Source organism: Macaca thibetana, chromosome 2, assembly GCF_024542745.1.
Source record: "Macaca thibetana thibetana isolate TM-01 chromosome 2, ASM2454274v1, whole genome shotgun sequence".
Taxonomy (NCBI): Eukaryota; Metazoa; Chordata; class Mammalia; order Primates; family Cercopithecidae; genus Macaca; species Macaca thibetana.
In genome coordinates this window covers 93,440,899-93,465,669 of record NC_065579.1, presented here as the reverse complement: position 1 = coordinate 93,465,669, position 24,771 = coordinate 93,440,899, and the positions used below count along the sequence as shown (strand labels likewise).

Below are 24,771 nucleotides of genomic sequence, written 5' to 3'. Positions count from 1 at the left end.
AAGTGATTCTCATGCCTCAGCCTCCTAAGTAGCTGGGATTACAGGCACGTGCCACCACGTCCAGCTAATTTTTGTATTTTTAGTAGAGACGAGGTTTCACCATGTTGGCCAGGCTGGTCTTGAACTCCTGACCTCATGTGATCCACCCGCTTTCGCCTCCCAGAGTGCTGGGGTTACAGGCTTGAGCCACCACGCATGTCCTACAGACTGCATTTATATGAAGTATCCAGAAAAGGCAAATTTATGAAGACAGAAAGCCTATTAGTGGCGGCCTGAGGCTGGGAATGAGGATTAATTACAAATGGCATGAGAGATCTGTTTGGGGAATAAAAATGTTCTTAAAGTGATTTATAGTAGTGGTCGCATCATTCAGTAAAGCTGTTTTTTTCTTAAAAGAAATTAGGTTTCAGGGACCTACATAGGTCAAGAACCAGCCACCCTAGAACTATTTTATTTTAGAAAAGGGTTCAGTCCATTTTTACAAGGCACAGGTAAAGAAAAAAGAACGGTGACAACACCTTTTAGGTTTTCCAAACAGCTTTCAATGATAAAGTTCAATAAATAAAGTAAAACACTTTAATTGCAGGGGGAAAAAAATGCCAGAATTTAGAGGTAAAACAGTACAGGGGCCAAGACCAAAAAATTTTATCTGGACATTCAGAGGCTAGAAAGCCACTGTCCCATTCTCCAGAGCCTCTGAGAAGTTGATTGAGAACCAATTAAAGAAGGGCATCTGTTCCTCTCATCCTACCATCACCTCAGTCATTCTGTGACCTGGTGACAGTGACTCATCTCCTCACATCCAGTCTTCCCTGGCTGGAGCTCCTCAGGCCTGGCAGGCAGCTTACAGCTTCTCTGGCTTTGAGATTCCTTGCCCAAGAACATACCCAAGGAGACACTGTGGTGTAGGTGCAGGGCTGAAGTGCAGCCACCCGACAGAGCTCTCCTGGGAAAATGCCTTTCCAAGTAGCCTCTCAGGGTATGCAGAGGTCTCTCCTAACACCCCAGTGTGCTCTATGTATTGGTGACATCTCTTTTGGAGATTCTGAAGGCTCAAATCAGGTCCATATATTTTCTCCTTAAAGGGATTACCGAAGGCAAAGGCAATACAATTTCTGCCTGGCTTTCCAGGTAGGACGTCATCTTACTGCAGAACAGTAAGCAGCAGCAGCAGCCCTTGGCAGAAACCAAGCAGGGCAATAGATTTCACCCTTTCCCAGTCCTCTGTTGGTCAGGACTTCAGGCCCATCTTGGCCATCATCTCTTCATACACTGTCCACGCCATTGCTGCCATTAGAGTTCTGCGGAGGGCTCGGGGGATGCCACCTTGGAAGAAGCCACGTAGTCCATAGTCCTATGGTGAAAATAAATGTCAAAACTCTGGAAGCGAAGTAGCAATACAATTAATTATCCACTTGGTATCAGAGTGAGGGTCTCTGTTACCCCATGTTTAAGACTTAGTTTCTAAACTTTATGCCCAAAGTAAGAATAATGGGTCCAAGAACACAACCAAAGAACTTAAAAGTGTTTTTTTGTTTTTTTGTTTTTTTGAGACAGAGTCTTGCTCTGTCGCCCAGGCTGGAGTGCAGTGGCGTGAACTCAGCTCACTGCAACCTCTGTCTTCCGGGTTCAAGCAATTCTCCTACCTCAGCCTTCCGAGTAGCTGGGACTATAGGCGCCTACCACCACGCCCGGCTAATTTTTGTATTTTTAGTTGAGATGGGGTTTTCACCATATTGGCCAGGCTGGTCTCAAACTCCTGACCTTGTAATCTGCCCACCTAAACCTCCCAAAGTGCTGGGATTACAGGCGTGCGCTACCGCACCTGGCCAAAAGCCTTTTTTTTTTTTTTTTTTTTGTAGTTGCTGGGCTTACCTTTTTAGGCCTGCTCTAGGGGAATTTCTTAGGTGAAAATCTTTATGCAGGGTTGCTGTGTACTTGTGCAGTTTGGATACTGTACAGAAGCACTAAGCCCCAAGTAGAAAATGAAATCCAGGCAGAAACCTGCTTGCCAAGCCCGGGATCCTGGATCCAGGCTGAAGGAAAAGGTGCCTTCTTGTCATTTGTCTATCAGGAGGGAGTATCTTTTTGTAATTCACTGTATGCTCTTGGTGGCCCTGTCTTCATATGAATTAAAGAAAAAATGCCCCTTCCTCCTCCCTCATAATCTGGGTTGATTTGAAATTTCACATAGAAAATATTATTTTAAAACTTTATGATTTTAGATATAGAGATAAGAACACACACTTTGGGAGGCCGAGACGGGCGGATCACGAGGTCAGGAGATTGAGACCATCCTGGCGAACACGGTGAAACCCCGTCTCTACTAAAAAATACAAAAAAGAAACTAGCCGGGTGAGGTGGCGGGCACCTGTAGTCCCAGCTACTCGGGAGGCTGAGGCAGGAGAATGGCGTAAACCCGGGAGGCGGAGCTTGAGCTGAGATCCGGCCACTGCACTCCAGCCTGGGCGACAGAGCCAGACTCCATCTCAAAAAAAAAAAAAAAAAAAAAAAAAAAAAAAACACAAATTCACATTTACCTTTAGCAAGAATATCTGCTTTGTGATAACAACACATGTTCTAAAAGAGCCAACCCAGTGGCTTATGGATAGTATACAGCTACTGTAATTTTTTTTTTTAAAATTTAAATAGGGTTTCCTTATATTGCCCATGCTGGTTTTGAACTCCTAGGCTCGAGGGATCCTTCTGCTTCAGCCTCCCAAAATGCTGGGATTACCAGCATGAGCCACCGTACCCAGCCTCTACCATACTTTTTATCTTCAATAATACCATTTGTCCATTTATATTAGAGCAAGCTTGTTCAACCCGCAGCCCACAGGTCGCATGTGGCCCAGGACAGCTTGGAATGCAGCCCAACACAAATTCGTAAACTTTCTTAAAACATTCTAAGATTTTTTTGGTGACATTTTTTCTTTAGCTCATTAGTTATCATTAGTGTTAGTGTATTTTATGTGTGGCCCAAGACAATTCTTCTTCCAATGTGGCCCCGGGAAGTCAAAGGACTGGACACCTGTATATTAGAGCAAACTGCTAGAATAAAACAATGTGTTTGTGTGGTTTTTTTACCCTCTGACTAAATAGTACTTTACCCTAGGTACTCTAGGTCCTCAATTAGAGTACTAATTTCACCCCGATTTCCTGATTCAGTAAGTCTGGGGTAGAGTTCAGCAATCTGCAATGTTTAACAAATATCACAGGTGTTCCTAATGTAAATGTCTCTGCCCCTCAAAAAAACATCAGTTTTGTGGTTCTCAACCTTAAAACATACATATTAAAATCACTGGGAAACACTAAAAAAAGAAGAAGAAATATGCTGGGGTTTCATGCCCCTAGACATTCTGATATAGTTGGCCTAGATTTTAACCTGGGCATGGGGACTTTTTAAAGCTCTCTAGGCAATTTTAATGTGAGTGAAGGTAAGAACTACTGCTCTAGAAAGAGATCCTTAACCACCACAAGAACCAGTACTTATTCTGTAGTCTTACTTTGAAAATAAGTGTCACTGCTTGACCAATCCATTGAAACTTCAGTGGGTAAAGCTGCATATGAGTTTTGATAACATCTGCAGGTTGAGTTACCAGTGAGGCCAGAATACCAGCAAATATCCCACAGCTGAAATTTGTAATAGGAATAAGGGTTGCATCCACCTGGTCTGAAATAGAACAAAGGTAACATGTGGTTATGGATCTTACATTAATCAGATAAAGGTCAGTGCAAGTTGCCCATTAATTCTTCCCCAAACCAAGAAAGGTCTGGATTCAAATAAGGCTACAGATTCAAAACTTAAAGGTGCAACTAGTAAATTTATGTAGATGGAATGATGGAGTTAGAAAAGCACCTTTTTCAAACCACCATCACAATAATTGACTCAGGCAAGAATCATTGACTGATTTTAAAACGTGGGAAAAAGGATGTTTATACAGATTCAAAGTTATCTTCCCACAAAGATACTTAGACATTACAATGGGAAATACAGGTGACTTTTCCGGGAAGATACCTGTCAGTATCTTATCCAAGTGATAGTGTTACTATCACTCATAATAGGTCAAATTGATGTTATGACCCTCCCGATATAAGGCAATGAGGATACACATACCTCATGTGGTCCTCTTGCTAAAAATCTAATCAAGAAGAAACTGCAGATAAACCCACAATGAGGTATGCAACTGGCCTATACTCTTGAAAATAAAACACAGGATTACTACGAAGTACATTATTGGGACAATTAGAGAAATGAGAATACGGACTGTAGGTTAAAGAATTGGGCCACATGCCTGTAATCCCAACACTTTGGGAGGCCGAGGCGGGTGGATCACTTGAGCCTGGGAGTTCAAGACCAGCCTGGGCAACATGGTGCAACCCTGTCTCTACTAAAAATACAAAATTAGCCAGGCATGGTGGCATGCACCTGTAATCCCAGCTACTCCAGAGGTTGAGGCACAAGAATCTCTTGCACCAGGGAGGAGGAGATTGCAGTGAACCAAGATCACATTGCTGCACTCCAGCCTGAGTGACAGGGCAAGACTCTGTCTCAAAAAAAAAAAAAAAAAAATTATCTAGGTTAAACTTCCTGAGTTTCCTAAGATGGTTATATGGCAGGATGTCCTTATTCGTAGGAAATAGACACTGCAGTACTCAAAAGTAAAAGGGCATCACATTTCCAACTTACCCTCAAAGGGCAGGAAAAAAATATGTACATTGTACTATTCTTGTGGCTATTTTTGCAAGTTTATTTCCAAATACCAGATCGATTTTTTTTTTTTTTTTTTTGAAACGGAGTCTCGCTTTGTCACCCAGGCTGGGGTGCTGGAGTGCAGTGGTGTGATCTCAGCTCACCGCAAACTCCACATCCCAGGCTCAAGCGATTCTCATGCCTCAGCCTCCCAAGCAGCTGGCATTACAGGCATGTGCCACCCATGCCCAGCTAATTTTTGTATTTTTAGTAGAGACCAGGTTTCACCACGTTGGCCAGGCTGGTCTCGAACTCCTGACCTCAAGAGATCTGCCCACCTCGGCCTCCCAAAGTGCTGGGATTACAGGCATGTGGCCCAATTCTTTAACCTACAGTCCGTATTCTGATATTCTGATTTTGAGTGATGGGCCTCAGAAATTTTTAAAGATGGATTGAGAAGTTAAAAATTGCCCATCTATGCTTCCTTATCGCCTTAATTTTCTGTCACAAAATAAGGCTCTGACCTGCAGGGTTACACCTTCTGGTGCCTGGGTAGAAGCAGCAAATCTCCCAAGGCACTCCAGCTGTAGCTGGTTACCACGTCATGATGGCGGGCATTCTGGCATTCCTAATTAAAGGACCTTGGTTGCAATTCCTTGCTCAAATTATCCATAGACACTTTATTGCATGCAGGTTCATTCTATGGATGTGTTTCTAGCAATACCTTGTTCTACTTGGGTCAATGTTTACTGTCCACCAATTTTGTTCATGTCTAGCCCAACCTGACCTAACTGGTGGGGTGGGGTGGGGTGGGCCTCCCCCAGTGACTGAAGTTTGGCACCTTCCTCTCCACCTAAATGGAGGGCTCAAAACTATGTTAACTGGGAACACAGCAAGGGAGATGAAAATATTATTTTTCTTCAAACTCCTAACTTACTACTGTTTCCCAGACTTTAACAAGAATCACATCAAGTGCTTCTTGAAAAATACAGATTCCTAGGTTGTACCCCAAGGTTTCTCATCTAAGAGGCCTTGGATGGGACCCAGCAATCTTAAGATCAAATATGGGAAGTATTGTTGCAGAAACTCTGCAAAGCATGCTTTATTTCCCTCCCACCCACCCTATCTTCACCCCCCAAATTATAGTGGTGTAAATACTGTTTGCCTTAATAGGATATAAATTCCAAACGGCAGGGATCAAGTTTGTCATATCCACCTTTGCATCCCAGTTCCTGACACAATCATGATATGGCTCAGTTCCTAACACTCTGCTAAGAGAAACACATAGTCCCATATCCCAGAGAAAACGGTGAGGATCTGATAGCTCAAGGATAGCTCTTCCCCACACCTTGCTTTATCCCTACCATGGGGCACTATGTTTTTGGTCTGGTTGTAAAACATCAGGTAGATTCCTGAAAAGGGCGCATCTCGAAGGAGAGTTGCTGTCAGGCCACTGAAGAGGCCCCGGTGCCCCTCGCTGCGATAGATGCTCCTCAGGGCAGCGTAGATACTCTCATAGCCATATTTCCCACTCTGCAAAGAGAGCACAGAACCAGTGACTCACATGGAGGCGCTCCATTTGAGCACTGAACAAGCAGACTGCAGGTTATGGGGCATTACCGTGGGCTCTAATTCACATATGGCTTGGCTGACCACATCAGAGTGTATGTTAGATTACAAATCAGGAGTTGACATTGGTGGTCACTCCCCAGGAGCCCAATGGCTAAGCTGAACTATCCTGAGGCCCTAAAGCAGTCTGAACTTACCTCATAGCGCGTCTTGATTACCGTGATAGGTGACATACAGACCCCTGCAACAGAGCGAGAGCCCACCCCCAGCATGATCGACTCCAGGGCGGTTGGGGGATGGCCTCGCAAGAAATACTGCTTCAAAGAGTAGAGAGTGCCAAAGTAGATTCCAACGCCAGGGACACATCTCACAATGGACTGCAGAGAAGGTCAGAAAGAAAAGAAAATCAAAGAGCAAACACTTTAAGTATTGTCTTAGCTGGGTTTTCCCAAAAGACCCCAAGATGATTCGCATGTAAGTACTTTGTTTAAGGTGTGGAAGGAATACCAATAGGGAAGTGGGGGACATAAGACAGGAGAGAAGGCAGTCAATAAAGGATGTTATAAAGCCAGTTACTTCTATGGGCAACTAAATCCCACTGAGGAACTCTGGGAATCAGTGTAGAACACACCTCAGAGTTACTCCTCCAACTGAGCGGGGAGGGACATGGGATTTTAAACACCAACTCTCGTCTTTCAGTGGTTGAGGACTCTGTGGGTTTGGAAATACACACTGCTTTGGGTTAGGAAATCAATATCACTTCTGTGATCTCCTTGCTAAAAATGTAGAACTAAATCTAATCACAAAGAAACTGCAAAGAAACCCACAGTGAGTTATATAACTGGCCTATACTCTTGAAAACAAAACACAAAATTATTCTGAAGTACACTACTGGGATAATAGAGAAATCAGTATGTAGATTTCTGATTTGGGTTTGGGCTGGGCACTAATTCCTTGGTGTGGGTCCCTAAGGCCAGAAAAAGCCTTTGAGCAAAGAAATGCTGGTGTGGAGGTACCATCCCACTTTTACTGAAGTGATTAGGGCAAGGGCATTCTGACAGGTGGGACAATAGGCACCTCTGCTGTAGAGACTATGCTGCCCTAATAAATCACATCTAAGCATAATGTGCAGATGCAACATATCCCTGAGCCTTCAAACAGAAGTTAGTGGTAGTATGAGAGACGGGTAGGAAGATCACGTAGGTACTCCCACCACTTCTGACTCTCACATATTCTTAAGAGCTGGTAAGGTGGATGAGAAATGGCTGGTTATCAAGGAGTGGGTGCAAGAGAACCTAGATCCAGATGGCAGCTTACAGGGGACATCCCTTTCCAAAGGCCCAAAAGACTCTCCGTGCGAACCACCTTCAAGAGTACAGCCAACATCCCAACACGTCTAGACCTGAAAGCAGACAAAATGGAGACAGGAAGGAAAAAATCACTCAGATCACTTCTTCATAAAACAATTTCCCACTCAAAGACTTCCTTTATAGATTCATTTTTAGGACACTTAACAATCTCTACAATGCACCTTGGAGATACTCTATGTGTTCATAGGTTGGCACACACATATTTGCTTATCCATTTATACTGCAAGGAGTGGGATTACCTCCTTTTTTTATGTACATTTTGCATACCTCCCACAGCACAGAGCTCAATATTCGGGCACAAAACAGACAATACAGGCTGGGTGCAGTGGCTCATGCCTATAATCTCAGCACTTTGGAAGGCTGAAGTGGGCAGATCACTCGAGGCCAGAAGTTTGAGACCAGCCTGGCCAACATGGCAAAACCCCATCTCTACCAAAAATATAAAAATTAGCTGGGTATGGTGGTGAGCACCTCAATCCCAGCTACTTGGGAGACTGAGGCAGGAGAATCACTTGAACCTGTGAGGCAGAGGTTGCAGTGAGCCGAGATCGCACCACTGTACTCCAACCTGGGCAACAAAGCGAGACTCTGCCTCAAAAACCAAGCAAAAACAAACAAAAAAACCCAGATAATACTGATGTTATTTCCAGAAAATCCCCTGCTACTCTAATGCCAGGCAATCTAGTTATAACACAATAATACAAGCTAACACAATAAAGTGTAAATGTCACTGAGGCAGATTCCAGGAAGCTGCTCAGGAAAGGACCCCATTTAACTAAAAAGAAATGTCAAATATAAAAACAATTCAGAGAACATATGATTGAGCATGGCCTGTGTTTCTCTCTGAACATTCAACAGAATGGAAGTTGACTTAACACAGTAGAGATATTCCTGTGTCTGAAAAGTTGCTGAAATCAGCTCCCCCAATGAAATGCAGGGCCTACCCATGATCTGAGGGCTGGAGGGTTTGCAGGCGTGTTTTAAGGAGATCCAGAGGTTGGAAAAGGAGGGTAGAACAGGTCCCACTGATGGAGCCACACAGGAAAGCCTTGATCACTGGATGTAACTGCAGGACAAGACAATATTGTGTCAGTAGCTCTGCCTGTGTGAGCCTCACCTTTCTCCACACCTGATCAGCGAATTCCTTTATAACGGTCTCTTCGAAACTTACCTGGTGGTGCTTCATGTTTTCTTCATACCTCGGAGAAGGGAAAAGTATAGCCAGAAATTTAAAATACTGGAATGTTGTTGAGGACACTGTAGGCTGCAAGAGGTATCTCTGGTCTTAGTATTGCTGATACACATATTGCTCAGTGGGAGCAAAACTATTTCCATGCCACTGACCGCTCTTCCCTATTTCTTCTGACTCAAAAAGTTACTGGTCATCTCCCTATGTTTGCAAAAGCAAAGTCAATTGAATGTAGTGCTTTCACTTTGAACTGATGATGTGCAGGCTCCCTTCGCTGTAAGACCTATAGGTATTTATAGGACCAAAGCAATTTATAGGACCAAGCCAAAGCAAATGAAACCTTAAGCTCAACCACTGTGTAAAATTAAGTGCCACTTCCTGTAGAACCTAGTATTTCCTTCATTTAAAACTTTCCCCTTCTCTTAAACCATCCAGCTCACTGGGCCCTACACAGATCACACAGTCCTACAGACCAGTAGCCTCTCCTGGCTTTGCTGCCTCTCCTTCAACCCATGAATCATCATACACACTGGCTAATCTACAGACACCACCTGGAAGGGTGGAACTCCTTCAAAGACTAAATGCATCTCCCTTAAGCGTGTTCCAGGAGCTGCATGTTCCAGGAGATGCAGCTTCCAGCACCGGCGTTACCATTACAGGACAGCATCCTCTTTGTAGACCCCTAGAACCCAGTAGTATCACAAATGACTGTGAAAAAGTACTTAAAATCCAACCAGTGACCTTCTTCCCCTTACTTCCCCTTCCCTAAAATAAATAAATAAATAAATAAATAAATAGCTATCTTCTCCGAAAATGCTTGGCAAATTCATCCCCAAAGACCTCTTCCTTTATTAAGTGGCATCTGCACTATTATTTTTAAATAAATGATACTTTGTGGCCCTAAAACATTAAGATGAATATATAAAAAGTTTCCATTATACACATCACATAACTATTTACCTGAAACTGAAATGTGTGTAATCTGCGGTATTTGCTTAACAGAGAAGAGAGTGCATCTCAAATTCCACCAAAGGAGCCCGTTATAACTGGAATTCCTCATAAGACTGTTGGAGGCAGAGGGTGGGGGGAACTAAGTCAGGTCATTAAAAACTGGAGTTTACAACCACGATCCAATAACTTCTGAAGTACCAAAGGGTAGTCTGATAAGACAACAGGTAAAACCAAGTAAGGTGTGCATATTTCAGCAAGTCTGTATCCACATCGACTCCCTCTCCCCAAGAGGTGTCCCGCTGTTCTGCCAACCAATATTCCTATGAGTTCTGTGTTTCTAGTCTCTCCCAAGACTTTGTGGCATTAATGAGCCCCGTTTCTTCACACACTGGGCCTCTCGCTCCCACTGGCATCTCCTCTTCTGCCAGGCAACAGGCTCCAAAGCGTCCATCTTTCCAGCCTGATGCTACACCATCTCCACTTGCTCTGTGCCAGTCCCTCCGCAGGCCCCCCCGCCCGGTTTGCTATCCAGCTAAATCTCCTCCACTAACACAGCCTCTGAGGGCTCACCAAGCACCTGCTGTACCCCAGGACCCCATTCCTGTCCCTGTCCTTATCTTACTTGGCCTCTCTGGTACATGCCATATGGCTGAGTGCCTCTCCTCGCAGTTTCTGGTTTCTCTCTCCTTCTCCTCCTTGGCCTGCCCTTCACATAGGACTGCTCCTCTTATCTCCTTTCAGAGTAACCTCACCCATACCCAGGCTTCACAAACATGCTAGTTACGCCCACATCACCAGCCCAGGTCAGCCTCTCCCCGGACTCTGCTAATGTCTCCTTGTTTTCCCTCAAATGGCCCACAGGCATCTCAAATTCAACATGTCCAAAATGGAAACCTGGTCAACAGTTCTTCTGCACTTGCCTCTTCTCCAGTCCACACGGGGATACTCCAGGAATCCGGGTTGGAAACCTCAGAGACACATAAAACTCACCAGCCTGCTGCTTCATGACCAAGTCCCACTGACCAAGCCCTCAGTCTTCCCAGTCTGGCCTCCACTGATCCATCCTAATGATCTCTGCAGCAGTCTCCAACCTCAACTATGCCAACCCACCCTCAACTCTACTCCCAGAGTAGCACTGGGCAAGGCATCTATAGACACCACCTCAAAATCTCATAGCATCTTATGAGCTAGGTATTTTAAACTCGTTTTACAGATTAAACTGGAGCTCACAGAAGTTACAAATGTGTCCTATGTCACAGGGATTGAAGCCACTGGCCAGGACTTAAAGTTCATACTCTTTTCACCATACCACCCAGTCTAAAGTGAAAATCCAGGACACTTAGGCCACTCAGGGCATTCCACTATTCACCATCACTCCCTCCTTGCAATGCTCTCTTCCTTTGGCTTCAGAGATTAATGCTGTCCTGGTTTTCCTCCCACTTCTCTGGCCTCTCCCTTAAATGAACCATACTTCCATGGCTCTTTATCCACTTCCAGGGGTTCCATTTCCACCCCCCTCCACACTCTCAACCTCTCACTGGAGCTCAGTCTCACACAGTCACTTACTCAGATGTCCCACGGCCACCTCAGATGACACTTCCAAACCTGAACTTTTCTCCCACACCTCCAACCAGCTCCTCCTTCAAGGTGCCCTGTCCCAGTGAATGCCCTGCCATTTCTCGAGCCACCCAGCCAGAAACCTGAGCACTATCCTTGGACATGGCCTCTCCACACTTGCTTACTCTACCTCCAAAACAGCTCTCAAATCCACCAATCCATTCCAGCTGAGAACCCTGTTATCTCCTGCCTTGGTGACTGCCATTACTTTTTTACTCATTTGTCATCTATATGACCCCTCTAATCCACTCTTTACCCTGCAGCCAGAGTCATCTTTTGTTTTATTATTTATTTACTTATTTAGAGACAAGGTCTTGCTCTGATGCTTAGGCTGGAGTGTAGTGGCACAATCATGGCTCACTGCCAACCATGACCTCTCAGGCTCAGGTGATCCTCCCACCTCAGCCTCATGAACAGCTGGGACTACGGGTGTGTGTCACCATGCCCAGCTAATTTTTTGTAGAGATGGGGTTTCGCTATGTTGCACAGGCTGGTCTCAAACTCCTGGACTCAAGCAATCTGCCCACCTCTGCCTCCCAAAGTGTTAGCATTACAGGTGTGAGTCACTGTGCCCAGCCTGAGTCAGCTTTTAATACTGCAAATTTGATCACATTGCTTTCAGGAACAAAACCCTTCAATGAAAGATAATATTTTGTGAAATCTGAAGTTACTAGCTTAAAAACAAGACCAAAAAAAAAAAAAAAAAAAGATGGAATAAAAATACAAGTAATGACAAACGTATTAGGAGCTACAGAGTATCTCACAAATTTGTCATTAATACTCATTGAATTATAATTTTAAAAAGCCCAACCAAAGCAACACCCTTTAATTGGTTCATATTCCTCTCAGGATAAAGTCCAAACTGCTGGTTGCAAGGCCTTTCATGTATCACAGGGCTCCTGCTTACTGTTTTGTTTTGGCCTGTGTTCTCACCTTCCCACTAACACACTCTGCAGCCATACTGGAGGACTCCACCTTACTTTCACCTCTGAAAACTGACATGTAGTTATGCCCTAGCTCCTCTCTAGCTCCCCAACTCCCCCACGTCCAAGTTCAGTGCCTCTCCTTCCGGCTTCTGCAGCAGCACCTGTCCCCAGCTCCCTTATGACTGCGTGTCCAAGACAGAATGGTCACAACTCCTGCCTGTCTTGTTCATGGTGATATCTCAAGAACTGACCTTGGAGCCTGGTGCACAGTAGGTGTTCAGCAGTGACAACAGAATGAATCTTGCCACCTAACAGGAAACCTAAAGCTCTCCCTTTGAGCGCAATCCCACAGGATAGGGCTCGGTGGGTCCTGCATGGCTCATCCCAGGATAGGTTAATCTCCTCCACCTCTCTCCAGGCCTCTTGCTCCAGCAACGCCATAGGAATGACCTGCAGTTACAGTTTCTGGGCAGTTCTCCTAGGGGCTGCTGCCCCAGTGCTCACACAGGTGTTGTGTGGAATTTGTTTTAAAACAAATTTGCTGCTGTCCTTCACCTTCCCACCCTTGATTGCAGGAAATATCTTCCTAACATCTTTTATTTCACAGCACAGTGCTTAGACATGTTACTTTGTACTTTTCCAAGTCCATTAGCACAGAGCAGATGTTATTTATACTAGCAGTACAGATCAACCTCTAATAGGCAAAAACAAGACAAGACAACAACAACAACAAAAACCATTCCAACAGGTAATATTGAATGGTCTTAAGATTTTTGTCAATGGTGAATGGCACACATCCTTTGCAAGTGAACTTAATTTTCAAAAAGTAGCTCAAGGCCAGGCGCGGTGGCTCACACTGGTAATCCCAGCGCTTTGAGAGACCGAGGCGGGAGGATCACTTGAGGTAAGCAGTTCAAGACCAGCCTGGCCAACATCACCCCCTCTACTAAAAATACAAAAATTAGCGAGGCGTGGTGGCTCCCGCCTCTAATCCCAGCAACTTGGGAGACTGAGACAGGAGAAATGCTTGAACCGGGAGTCAGAGGTTGCAGTTGAGCCGAGATGGCGCCACTGCACTCCAGCCTGGGCGACAGGGCAGGACTCCGTCTCAAAAAAACAAAAAAAACACAACACCTCAAGGATATTCAAGGCAAATAAAAAAGTAGTTTCTTTTTAAGGGGAGAAAGAAGAGGGCAAAAACAATAATACGCACACAAAGGAAATAAGTAGCACATAAGAGTGCGAACTGGATCCACAAGCAATTCCTACTGCCCTGATAAAAGTATCCTAAGTCCAATTCACTTCTGGAGGCGAGGGCTGGAGAGCCCTGAAAAAGATAAGCAGGTTTTCAAAGACGTCAACGTTAAGTCGCCACTGCCGCCGTCTCCGCCTTTAAGGATTAAAAAAAAAAAAAAAGTCGCATTTTGCCCCCACCTCGGGCGCAAGACCTCAGAGGGAGAGCCGCGGCTTCTGCCTGGGCCTCAGGCCTTCAGCGTCTAAGGCCGGGCTGCACCCCGACTCCACCCACCAGGCAACCACTCCGCCAGCCCCGCCTCCGCCTCCACCAATAGCGGCCCGGCGGCCCGGCCACGGCGACCAATCGAACGCCGGAGGAACCGTGGGGTCGCCAGGTGACCACGTGCCGTCCCAATGGACCGGAAAGTTGGCACTCAGAGGTGCAGCCACGCCTGGCCGGCAGGTATTAGCGCCGCGGCCTGCGGGAGCACAGCCATACTGGGCAGCTTGCGGCGGCATCAACGGCTTCTCAGCTTCAGCGCTATTACCAGGCCTTGTGACGGTCCCAAATCTGCCCGGGTGCCCTCCCACCTCCGCCACTCCTGGCAGCCTACTCGCACCTTGTGGGGGCCGCGCGGACACACTCCCCGGCACGCGCCCCGCCTAGGCCTCGGCAATTCCTCCCTCTACCGGGACATCGGCCCTGCAGCGCCTGGCTGGCCCGCAGCTCCTGGCCTCTCCTCACTCCCCGCCCCCTTCTCAATCCCATTAGTCAAAACTCCTCTCCTGCCCCATCCTCAACCCTGAGCGCACCTTGGGGCAAGGAAAAGGGTCGCCGAGGCTTAGTAAAGCCCCGAATTCTCCTGCCAGAGCTCGCGGTTCGGACCCCTGCCCTTCCCCGCAGTGCCCTCACCATAAGCGTTTCCACCGTGTCTCCGACATCTTGCGGTTGCAGCAGCGACTGACGTGAGTTCTGAATCATTGGAGATGGGGCCCGCGAGTGCTCTGGGCCCAGGGTGCCGTCGACGGGAGCTTGGGCCCAGCCCTGAAGGCCTTGAAGAAGGCGAGGGGATGGCGCTAGCCCGGCGAAGCGCTTTAAGCCGAGGGCTCTCTTACGTCTGTGCCTGTAAGCACGCAGCCGCCGGGGATCAGAGCTTGCTAGTCCAGGAGCTGCGAGCGCGGAACAATCCCGCCGCGGGAATTACGCGCCGCTCTTCACCGGCGCCGCACACTCCGCGGCTCTGCTCTCCTGCCCATCCTGCCCCGCCGCAGGCTTCAGCACCGGAGGAGATGAGGTTCTGTGTATCCGGGGATGGAGGAAGCGCCGGAGGAACTCTGTAGAAGAGGAGATTTCGCTTCCGGGTGGGACGCTCGTCACGTGAGGGTGTTCTGAGCGCTACCTGGTGAAAACGCCCAGAACTGCCCGGTCCGCGCTTCCCTGAACCCAGAGCTTAACGCGGGGAACTTTGCTTTTGCGTGGAACATCTGAATGTATTTACAATCCAGACTTGGTCTACCCAGTAAGGCAGCCACTAGCCAACGGGGGCTATTGATTTATTAATTGATACATTAATTTTAATTATTTTATGTTAAAAACCGAAGTAGTGTGGAATGCTTTCTCCTTAAACAGGCTTTTGTTTTCTTTTCAGGACCATATTTCCCTTTAAATGCTGAAAATTTAGTGTAGGAATTGATATGTACTGTATGCATAAACCACACGCTGGATATCTAAGACTGGTGAGGTAAAATCTCAATTTTTATATGTTGAAATTATATTTTGGATATATCGGGTTATATGAAATATATTATTAAAATTAACTTCAGGCAGAGGGCAGTGGCCCAGGCCTGTAATCTCAGCACTTTGTGAGGCCTAGTCTGGAGGATTGCTTGAGGGAGCCAAGGAGTTCGAGACCAGCATGGGCAACAAAGCAAGGCCCCCGTCTGTAAAACAAATAATAATAACTTCACGTGTTCTTTTTAAATGTGGCTAGTAAAACATTTAAACTTTAACACATGGCTCCCATTACATTTCCGTAGGACAGCGCTGGTCTAGTTGGTTAAAATTCTGGTTTATTGCTCACCTGGAATCTGTCAATGGCTTTTTTGGTCTCCCAACTTTCCGTTATGCCTGTCTGGCTGATCCATGGAAAAGCATTACTGCTGGGATCCTGACACTCCTGTTGAAAATGCAGGCATACACTTTCAGTGGCCCTGGTAATATGCAGAATAAAGTCCAAGCTTTTCATGGCAACCTTCGCTACTTTCCACATTCATTCATTACCCAAGAACTAGATCAGAAAAGAAACTGATGACTTAGGGAGCAAGATAATATTTTTTGAGGCTTCATTCCTGTGCTGCTGAGGTACATAGAACAGGCAAGAAAGGGGTCCCAGAGGAGATTATTCCCAGAGAGTATTAAGGAAAGTATAAACATTAAAAAAAAAAAAAAAAAATTCACAGGCCGGGCACGGTGGCTGATGCCCATAATCCCAGCACTTTGGGAGCCCGAGGCGAGGCGGGCGGATCATGAGGTCAGGAGAGTGAGACCATCCTGGCTAACACGGTGAAACCCTGTCTCTACTAAAAATACAAAAAATTAGCCGGATGTGGTGGCGGGCGCCTGTAGTCCCAGCTACTGAGGAGGCTGAGGCAGGAGAATGGCGTGAACCTGGGAGGTGGAGCTTTCAGTGAGCCGAGGTCCACCACTGCACTCCAGCCTGGACTACAGAGCGAGACTCCATCTCAAAAAACAAAACAAAACAAAATTATAAACCTGCCTGGTGATTGAATACTTTGCTACCCTTTGTTCTAAACTGCAAGGCTCATTTTCTTTGTGCAATGTTGATGTTGATAACTGTGCACTGAAACTTCTTTTTAAAGGAAGACCTAATTCCACCCCGACACCAGTCCCTGCTTCACTGATTCCATAAGACAAGAATTCCTACTTTTGAGATATCATGGGTTGGCGTATTTTAGAGACTGCTCTTGGCCACTCTGGGTGTGGGAACACAGGTGGGATCTAGAGTGAAAGCCGGCCTTCCACTCCCTCACCCTTCCAGGTATGCCTGCTTGGCTATGGGCTCAGAAGAAATGGGCTAGCTTTCAAGGGTGGCAGCTGGCAGATTTCCCTCCTCTGTATCTGCTCCTGCCATGCTTACTCATAACTCTAAAGCCCACAGGCCCTTCTTTTCCCACATCTCCTCCCCTGGATGTTTGTGGGGATGCAGAGATATATAATGATCATGAGGAAAGAGCATCACCCATTGGCAGATGAGTGGGGGTTTTGGAGTAGTACTTACTTAATGGTAAGGTTGGAGTGAATTTTTTTTAAAAAAGAAAACATTGTGTGTGACTTTAATTCAAAACAAGGTTATTAGCATAAGGCAAGCCTTAGTGGATTTATCTACAGTCAAGGGAAGGTGATTTGGCTCTTATGACCTAACTTCCCCCAATTACACACTGGTCCCTGAAAGACCCAAAGTGGCCCTTGTTTTCTGGATTGTATGATCAGGTTACATGATGCTTTCCCATCCCAAGGATTGTAGACACCCTCTACCCAGGAAGAAATACACATGTATCAGTTTGGATACATGACCTCCTCTTAAAACTTTATTCACAGCAAGTCTTGACATCTGGAGGAGTTTCCACCATCCAAGAAGGAAAAGACTAAGGTGCACATGGGAAGCTGGAGGTGAATGGGAGGGACAGAGGCTGCCCAGATAGCAGCTTTGGTTTCCTGTCTGCCTGTCAGAGCAGGAGGAGGTGGGCCTTGCAGCGCCTTGCATCTGTGTCGCTTCATTTGTAAGAAGATGACTGAAATAGTGAAGAGCACACAGGTAAATCGCTGCCCCCACCCCCATGTTTCCAGCAGACCAGCTCAGCAAGATCTTTCTACCTGCCTAGAGCCAGAGCTGCTTCTGGAAATATCTAAATTTTCTCTTCTACTGATGCCAAAACAATGAGTCCAGTCTTTGCCTTTTGGAAACCAATAGGGGATTGAGAGGGGAGATACCATGCATTCTCTCTACCACAACCTCCCTCACCACCCATCTTCATCAGTCTCTATGCGTACTGGCCTCTCAGGTCTAATGGGCATCTTATGATGGTCTTTGTCCTGTAACTAATGGAGGCTCCTCTCTATCTGAACATCTGCTCCCATCCTAAACACATACAACCTGAAAGAGAAGCCTTAAGAGTCTCCAAGGGCACTGTCTTCACCAGTAGGGGAAGCCACTCTCTGCCTGATCACAAGGATGGGTGAATACTGCAGAAAAAGGGAATTCTAATGGCTTTACCCAGAAGCTTCTGCAAAGAGGATGATCCTGTCACTGCTTTGGGCTTCACAAGAAGGAAACGCTTTTCTTCCTTCTGTGCCAGTGAATGTTGCCTGTAACCTTACCCCTGAGCCAAGGGTGATGGTCTGCGAGAGAACAGTAAGTTAGGGCGGCTTACAAGCTGGTATCCGAGGGACGGGCAGGTGGCTCTGTGGGGTGGACTGTGTTCCTGCAGGAGTGGGGTCTTCACATTCTACTCCAAGGACCAAGTAGTCAGGGCCGGTGGAAGGGAGAGGAGCCATTGTGCGTGCCCAGGTGGTGTGGTGTTTTGTGTTTTGTCATATGGAAGCCACAAGTCACTCCGTCAATATTTTGACAAACCAGTTCCCCATCTTCTGGAAAAAATCAAACTCTTCTTGTTTTCTTCCTTTCTTCACAATGAGGAAATGGGCAACATTTTGGCTAAAAGTTTATAAACATAAGCACATATTTTCTGGTCACAAATCTTCTAGGTCCTGATTGATCTGAATTTCCCACAGGGGTGAGCAGGACCCACTTGTGGTTTGCTTATAGCTCTATCCATATGTGGAAGGTTTTCTTTTTTTTTTTTTTTTTGAGACGGAGTCTCGCTCTGTCACCCAGGCTGGAGTGCAATGGCACGATCTTGGCTCACTGCAAGCTCCGCCTCCCGGGTTCACGCCATTCTCCTGCCTCAGTCTCCCGAGTAGCTGGGACTACAGGCGCCCGCCACCACGCCCGGCTAATTTTTTGTATTTTTAGTAGAGACGGGGTTTCACCGTGGTCTCGATCTCCTGACCTTGTGATCCGCCCGCCTCGGCCTCCCAAAGTGCTGGGATTACAGGCGTGAGCCACCGCGCCCGGCCCGGAAGGTTTTCTTTTCTTTTTTATTGAGATGGAGTTTCACTCTCTTTGCCCAGGCTGGAGTGCAATGCTGTGATCCCGGCTCACCACGACCTCTGCCTGCCAGATTCATGCAATTCTCCTGCCTCGGCCTCCTGAGTAGCTGGGATTACAGGCATGTGCCACCACGCCCGGCTAATTTTGTATTTTTAGTAGAGACAAGGTTTCTCCATGTTGGTCAGGCTGGTGTCAAACTCCCGACCTCAGGTGATCCGCCCGCCTCAGCCTCCCAAAGTGCTGGGATTCCAGGCATGAGCCGCCGCGCCCGACCAGGTTTTCTTTACCTTTGGCAGAATGACGTTATTTATAAGCAAGCATCTTGTGTAACAGTCAGTTTTATGTGTCAACTTGGCTAGGCTATAATGTCCAGTTTTCAATTAAACAATAATCCAGGTGTTGCTGTGAAGGTATTTTGTAGATGTGGTTAACCTCTATAATCAGTTGACTTTAAGTAAAGGAGATTATCTTTCATAATCCAGATGAAAGATAATCAGGACACATATTTCCCTGACAGATACACCTTGTTTTCCCTCCTTAAAGGGTAGAGGCTATCTCCTGCTCTTTTCTGTGTGTCCTTGAGAGACCACTGAGGCAGAATAATGCTGTAAAAAGAAAGTGGACTTTGGAATCAGGCACTGATTCTGTATTTGATCCTGGCTTTGTCACCTGCTAGCTGTGTATTCACCTCAACTTTCTTGTTTGTTCGTTTTGAGATAAGTCTTGTGCTATTGCCCAGGCTGGAGTACAATGGTGTAATCTCAGCTCACTGCAACCACCGCCTCCTGGGCTCAAGCGATTCTCATGCCTCAGCCTCCTGAGTAGCTGGGATTACAGGTGCATGCCACCACGCCCAGCTAATTTTTGTATTTTTAGTTAGAGATGGGGTTTCACCATGTTCTCCAGGCTGGTCTCGAACTCCTGACCTCAGGTGATTGCCTGCCTTGGCCTCCCAAAGTGCTGGGATTACAGATGTGAGCCACTGTGCCTGGCCAGTTTATGGGCCTTCATTAGAGGTCAAGAGTGAAGCCTCCCATATATAAAATTAAATATTTAGGGTAGATTCAGTGGCTCAGGCTTGTAATCCCAGCATTTTGGGAGGATGAGGCAGGAGGATCTCTTGAGCCCAGGAGTTCAAGACCAGCTTGGGCAACATAACAAGACCTTATCTCTACAAAAATAAAAACAGTAGCCGGGTATGGTGGAATGAGCCTGTAGTCCCAGCTACTCAGAAGGTGGAGGCAGGACAGTCTCTTGAACCCAGGAGTTCCAGGCTGCAGCAAACTCTGACTGCACTCCAGGCTGGGTGACACAGCAAGACCCTGTGTCTGTTTTTTGTTTTTGTTTTTTTTTTAATTCCACATACTTACCAAACATCTGCATTTTTACGAAAAATCTCAAAGCAGGATTTCTAATGACAGATTAGGTATGTAAATTAGAAGTCTTCCCGCTGGCCCCTTTGTCTCTTAATGCGTGGCACTCCATCATCTGCCATTCTTTCCCATCCACTCTCTTTCACCCAGTCAGAAGCTCAGCTCAAACTGACCACTAGAGGGAACATGTGTCCTGTCCCCAACAGGGTTCTGGGTCCTGGCCTCAGGTGTCTGTAAATTACCTGATAGTCCCACTGGCATTGTCACTGAGCTACTGGCCTTGGGCGTACCAGGGTGAAGGCACTGTTCCTTAGTCCCAGATGCTGCCCCTTTCCAGTTTCTCAGTTATGCTTTATCTGTCTGGTCTATACAGGAGACCAGCTGTGGTGGGAAAGTATAAGGAGATGCCAAGAGTGGCTTCAGATAGAAGTGGAGAGAACACTGAACTAAAAGTCAGGAGTTCTGATGCTTGTCCAATATCTTGACAAAAAATCATTGTCACCTCTCTAGGCCTCAGCTTTCTCATGTGTAAGATGAGGGCCTTAAACTAAGTGACTCCAAGTTCCTTTTCTGGGCTAATACCATATGAATCTGAGATCATGATCTCCAGACTCCCTTGGTCCTGACTTTCAGGCTAATGCAAGCCACAGAGGAGATATAGGAGATAGACTGGGGCACAGATTGCATTGAGGAAAATGCATATGCATAAACAAAGTTTTGCCAACAGTTCTGTATTCTTTTGAGCACCTCTGCAAGCCCAGTTAAACACTACTGATGTAGGGGGTTTCAACATACCAGGGACAGCTTTAGCAATCTTAGCAAGGTCTGCTTCTTTAAGGAATTGTACAGAGCACCAACAATCTGGAAGTCTTGTCCATGACCCATCCACAGTCTTCTCTATAAACTCATTATATAGCTTCACCATGATGGGGCTCCAGCTGGCATTGAGGAGGGAGTAATCCTTTGTATCAGACTGGAGGTGGCTACTGCTTGAGACCTGATAAGTCCAAAACAGGTGGTGGACTGTCCCTGGTATTCCAATTTGACTCATTCATTCAAGCATTTACCTAATAGATGAGTCTATTTTCATCTCCCAGAGCAGGTACAAATGCCCAGAGGTAAGAGAGAGCATGTCAGATTCCTAGAACTGTAAATGTGGAAATGTCTAGTAGGAGGGAAGAAATGGAAGGGAGGAGGCCAGAGGGAGAGCCTGGGGCCCTCCATCAACCATGTAGGAGTATGTAGGCTTTATGCGAAGAGGTTTAAGCAGGAGAATGAAAGGGTCAGATTGGCAGGTTAGAAGGATTTCTGCACATGGGAAGTTACAGACCGGTCAAGTCTCCCTGACACTGGGGAGCCTTGCTAATATGCAATTCAAAGACACATTCTTTCCCCTGCCTGTTTCCTTTCAGCTTCCAGCTCCTCTGTGCCTCCCTCTCCTGCTCCCCAGGTCCTTCAGGTTCTGCTTCTAAGATGGTTCACCTTGTTTGACTGTGTAGTTTATTTTATCTACTTACTTTTGTATTACAATCAGAAGGCTCAACCAGAGACTCCCTTTTCTGGGAGACAGAGTAGATGATTGAGTCCAGATAGCTAGCCCTCCCCACTGGGAATTTTGGATAATCCATTATATGACAACACCTTGTTTTATCTTCTACCTGGTTATTGTTTGAATTCACTGGTGCCAATCCGTCCTTCCTGTTCCTGGTACAGTTTCTACTTTTTCTGGTGCATTAATCTGGCTTACTCACAATTCCCTCTATATGCTCTTCTCTACCTAAACAGATGGAGAGAAACATAGCTTCTTAAATTACTTATAAACAGACAAGCTCTTAAAGGCAAGGGGTCAGGGGTGAAGGAATGATCAACGATTGTTACTGCCATTCTGCAGGAAGTTCTTTTGTGAGCTAGTGGATGGTAGGGTGGCATTTGAATTCAGTCTCCAAAACTTTTCCCATTAATATGCCATACTTACTGCTGCTTGTCACTTAACTGCTCTGAGTATCAATGTTCAAATGTGTAAAATTGAGACTAACACCACCCTCCCCACAGATTGCTGTGCAAACTGCATGAGGTAATGATAATGTGAATGGACCTGGCTCAGTACCTGCCAGAGCAAGCATTCCAAGATGCTAGTTTCATCTGAATTCAACAGAAAAAAAAAAAAAAAAAAAAATCTCTCCTTCTCCAGTTTGAGCCCAAAGAATTTTTTTTTTTTTTTTAGCAATGATTATATTAATGAAGCCTGGACTGAAATCTTTTTCAGGATGAAGTTACTCATGAAAATATGAAAGGGATGATATCCAGTTGATGCTACTTCTTAGCACTTAAATTACACACAATTCACTTTTAATTCTGCCTACTTTTTTTTCATCCAGAAAGTATCTTTTTTTTTTCTTTTTCTTTTTTCTTTTTTTTGAGATGGAGTCTCGCTCTTGTTCCCCAGGCTGGAGTGCAGTGGCGTGATCTTGGCTCACTGCAACCTCCACCTCCCGGGTTCAAGCAATTCTCCAGCTTCAGCCTCCTGAGTAGCTGGGATTACAGACACCTGCCATCATGCCCGGCTAATTTTTGTATTTTTGTAGAGATGGGGTTTCACCGTGTTAACCAGGCTGGTCTTGAACTCCTGACCTCAGGTCATCTGCCTGCCTCGGCCTCCCAAAGTACTGGGATTACAGGCGTGAGCCACTGTGCCTGGCCTAGAAAATATCTTAATAAAATGTAACTGCTGCTTTCCCCCCAGGTGCTACTGCTCAGATTTGCTTTCCCCAATTCTACCCACACTAGGGTTTGGCAATTCAACTTTCCCACATCAGAAATGTTCAAGAGAAACTAGAGGATGGCTACAGAGTCAGTAAGAGTGAAGGGACCTCTAGGTACTGTCTCTTAGCCCTTGGTGGCCTCACTTTGAGAGCCTTACCCCTCAAAATAGGCTAACAGAGCCAAGTGTAATGAGCATCTTCTAAGAAACAGGAGCCCTGGCCCTAAGTCTTCATTTTGCCAATATCTGCTGTGGCCTTGGGCAGGCCAACTTGCATTTCCAGGCCTTAGTTTCCTCATCTGTCAAAGGAGAGCAGCAGATCGAATACTATCTAAGGTGTCAGCTGTCTCATTCTGGGCTCTATGACCAGCCTCAGCTGCCCAGCATCTGGCAATGAGGATACTCACAGTGATGAGCTGGACCAGCATCCAGGCTGATCTAGGTGGCAGGTGCTAGCCAGCCAGAACTTGGAGAAGGGGTGCTGCATGTCGGTGCCCCACCAGCCATCTGAGACCGCTCTGCAGCACGAAGTCCAGCTGAGATCTGCCTACTGAACCTCCTCACAAAGGCTAGCTTCCCTCCTATTAGATGAGCATTGGCCTGAGGTTCTTCCTCAGCCAAGCAGAGCCTGTGTTTGTCTCCTGAGAAGCAGGGGACAGCAGCAAAATCCACCCCGCTTCCCTTGCCAGGCAAAACACTAAGCAATCGTAAGTTAGTAAATTACAAATGCATTCGATGTGTAGAGCTGCCAGGAATTTTGGTTGTGTTAACCAGGTAGTTGGAATAATTGGATCAATCTTAGAATATTTTCCATGCCAAGGGTCACTAAGGTAACCAACAATGTCTAGGAACCAACAATGACAATCAGTCCCTGTGTGTAAGGACAGTTGGCCCTGGGCACCTCACCCTAGTTCTTAGCTCTGTCTGGTAGGAGCCCAGTTTCTTCATTCATTCAAAAAATATTAATTAAGCACATATTTATGTGCTCTAGGTTCTGGGGATATGGTAGTGAACAAAACAGGGCTTACATCCTATAGGTAATGACTAATTGTTGTGCTTTCTACACCCCAGGTACTGTTATAAATGTTTCTGCTTTATTTCTTTTAATACTTACAAGATCTCATATACGGTCCAAATTTGAATTTCACCAATTGTCCTCAAACTGTCCTTCATAGCATTTTCTCCCCAATCCAGAATCCAATTTAGAATTATATATTAATATTTCAGTGAGATGTCATGTCTTTTTAGTTGCCTTTAATCTGGACCAGTGCTTTTAGCCTTTCTTTGACAGACATATTCATAACATACCATGTATATATACACACAGATACACACAGGAATTAACTCCAATTCTTTCTGTTCTACTGTAGGCAAGTAGTGGTACTGCTAGCCAGTGAATAGTAGGTAATGTTAGAACACCACTTCATAACCCTGAACACATAGACTAGAGGAATACATTATTACTATCCCAATTTTACATGTAAGGAAACTGAAGCCCAGAAAAGTTTAAATAAGTTGCCCAAAGTTATACTACCAGTAGAAGGCTACATGCTGTTTATTTTATTAATAACCTTTGTATGTGTGCAAAGGGTTTTGCAGGTTACAGATTGGATATCAGGCCATTCTATAGAATAGACAGGAGAGATGGCATATCATCACCATCTTCATCATCCCTATCTTACCAATGACTAACCTCAATGAGGTTAGCTCAGGCTGGCTTGTAAGTAAAGGAGCAGGGTCCAGGACAGGTCTTCCAATATATCCCTTGCAGTGTCCCCTAAGGAAAATTTGGAATGATTCAAGATCCAGGAATATGTTCCACTTCACAAGTGTTGGCTATTCCAAATAGTCTTTGCTAGAGTCAGAGAGAGGAGAATCCTGACAGGCAGCAGCC

General features: G+C 45.9%; 1 protein-coding gene across 3 annotated transcripts; it reads right to left on the bottom strand.

The window, feature by feature from the left end:
- Window positions 1–519: 519 nt before the first annotated feature.
- On the bottom strand, window positions 520–15,553 carry SLC25A38 (solute carrier family 25 member 38). 3 transcript variants are annotated; one of them, XM_050780337.1, is made up of 8 exons: window positions 10,395–12,076; window positions 8,804–8,831; window positions 8,577–8,698; window positions 7,580–7,664; window positions 6,460–6,639; window positions 6,058–6,226; window positions 3,507–3,673; window positions 520–1,354 (listed from the first exon to the last, which is right to left on the bottom strand). In XM_050780337.1, the coding sequence occupies exons 1-8, from the start codon at window positions 10,415–10,417 to the stop codon at window positions 1,232–1,234; spliced, it is 897 nt and encodes a 298-aa protein (XP_050636294.1). In that variant the 5' UTR covers window positions 10,418–12,076; the 3' UTR covers window positions 520–1,231. The 3 variants fall into 3 exon arrangements, with proteins under 3 accessions (XP_050636294.1, XP_050636293.1, XP_050636292.1); XM_050780336.1 differs by lacking the exons at window positions 8,804–8,831; window positions 10,395–12,076 and adding an exon at window positions 14,465–15,553 and having other exon boundaries at window positions 6,042–6,226; XM_050780335.1 differs by lacking the exons at window positions 8,804–8,831; window positions 10,395–12,076 and adding an exon at window positions 14,465–15,553.
- Window positions 15,554–24,771: the final 9,218 nt, after the last annotated feature.

What these genes read in the sequence shown, in the direction of transcription:
- SLC25A38 (XM_050780335.1), bottom strand. Translation starts at nt 14,533, where the DNA reads ATGATTCAGAACTCACGTCAGTCGCTGCTGCAACCGCAAGATGTCGGA. An exon ending in TTTGGAAAGGGATGTCCCCT is followed by an intron (nt 6,640 to 7,579) that starts GTAAGCTGCCAT and finishes CCTTCTCTGCAG; the next exon opens with TCCATTGTGAGATGTGTCCC. An exon ending in CAGTGACACTTATTTTCAAA is followed by an intron (nt 1,355 to 3,506) that starts GTAAGACTACAG and finishes TTTTCACCATAG; the next exon opens with GACTATGGACTACGTGGCTT.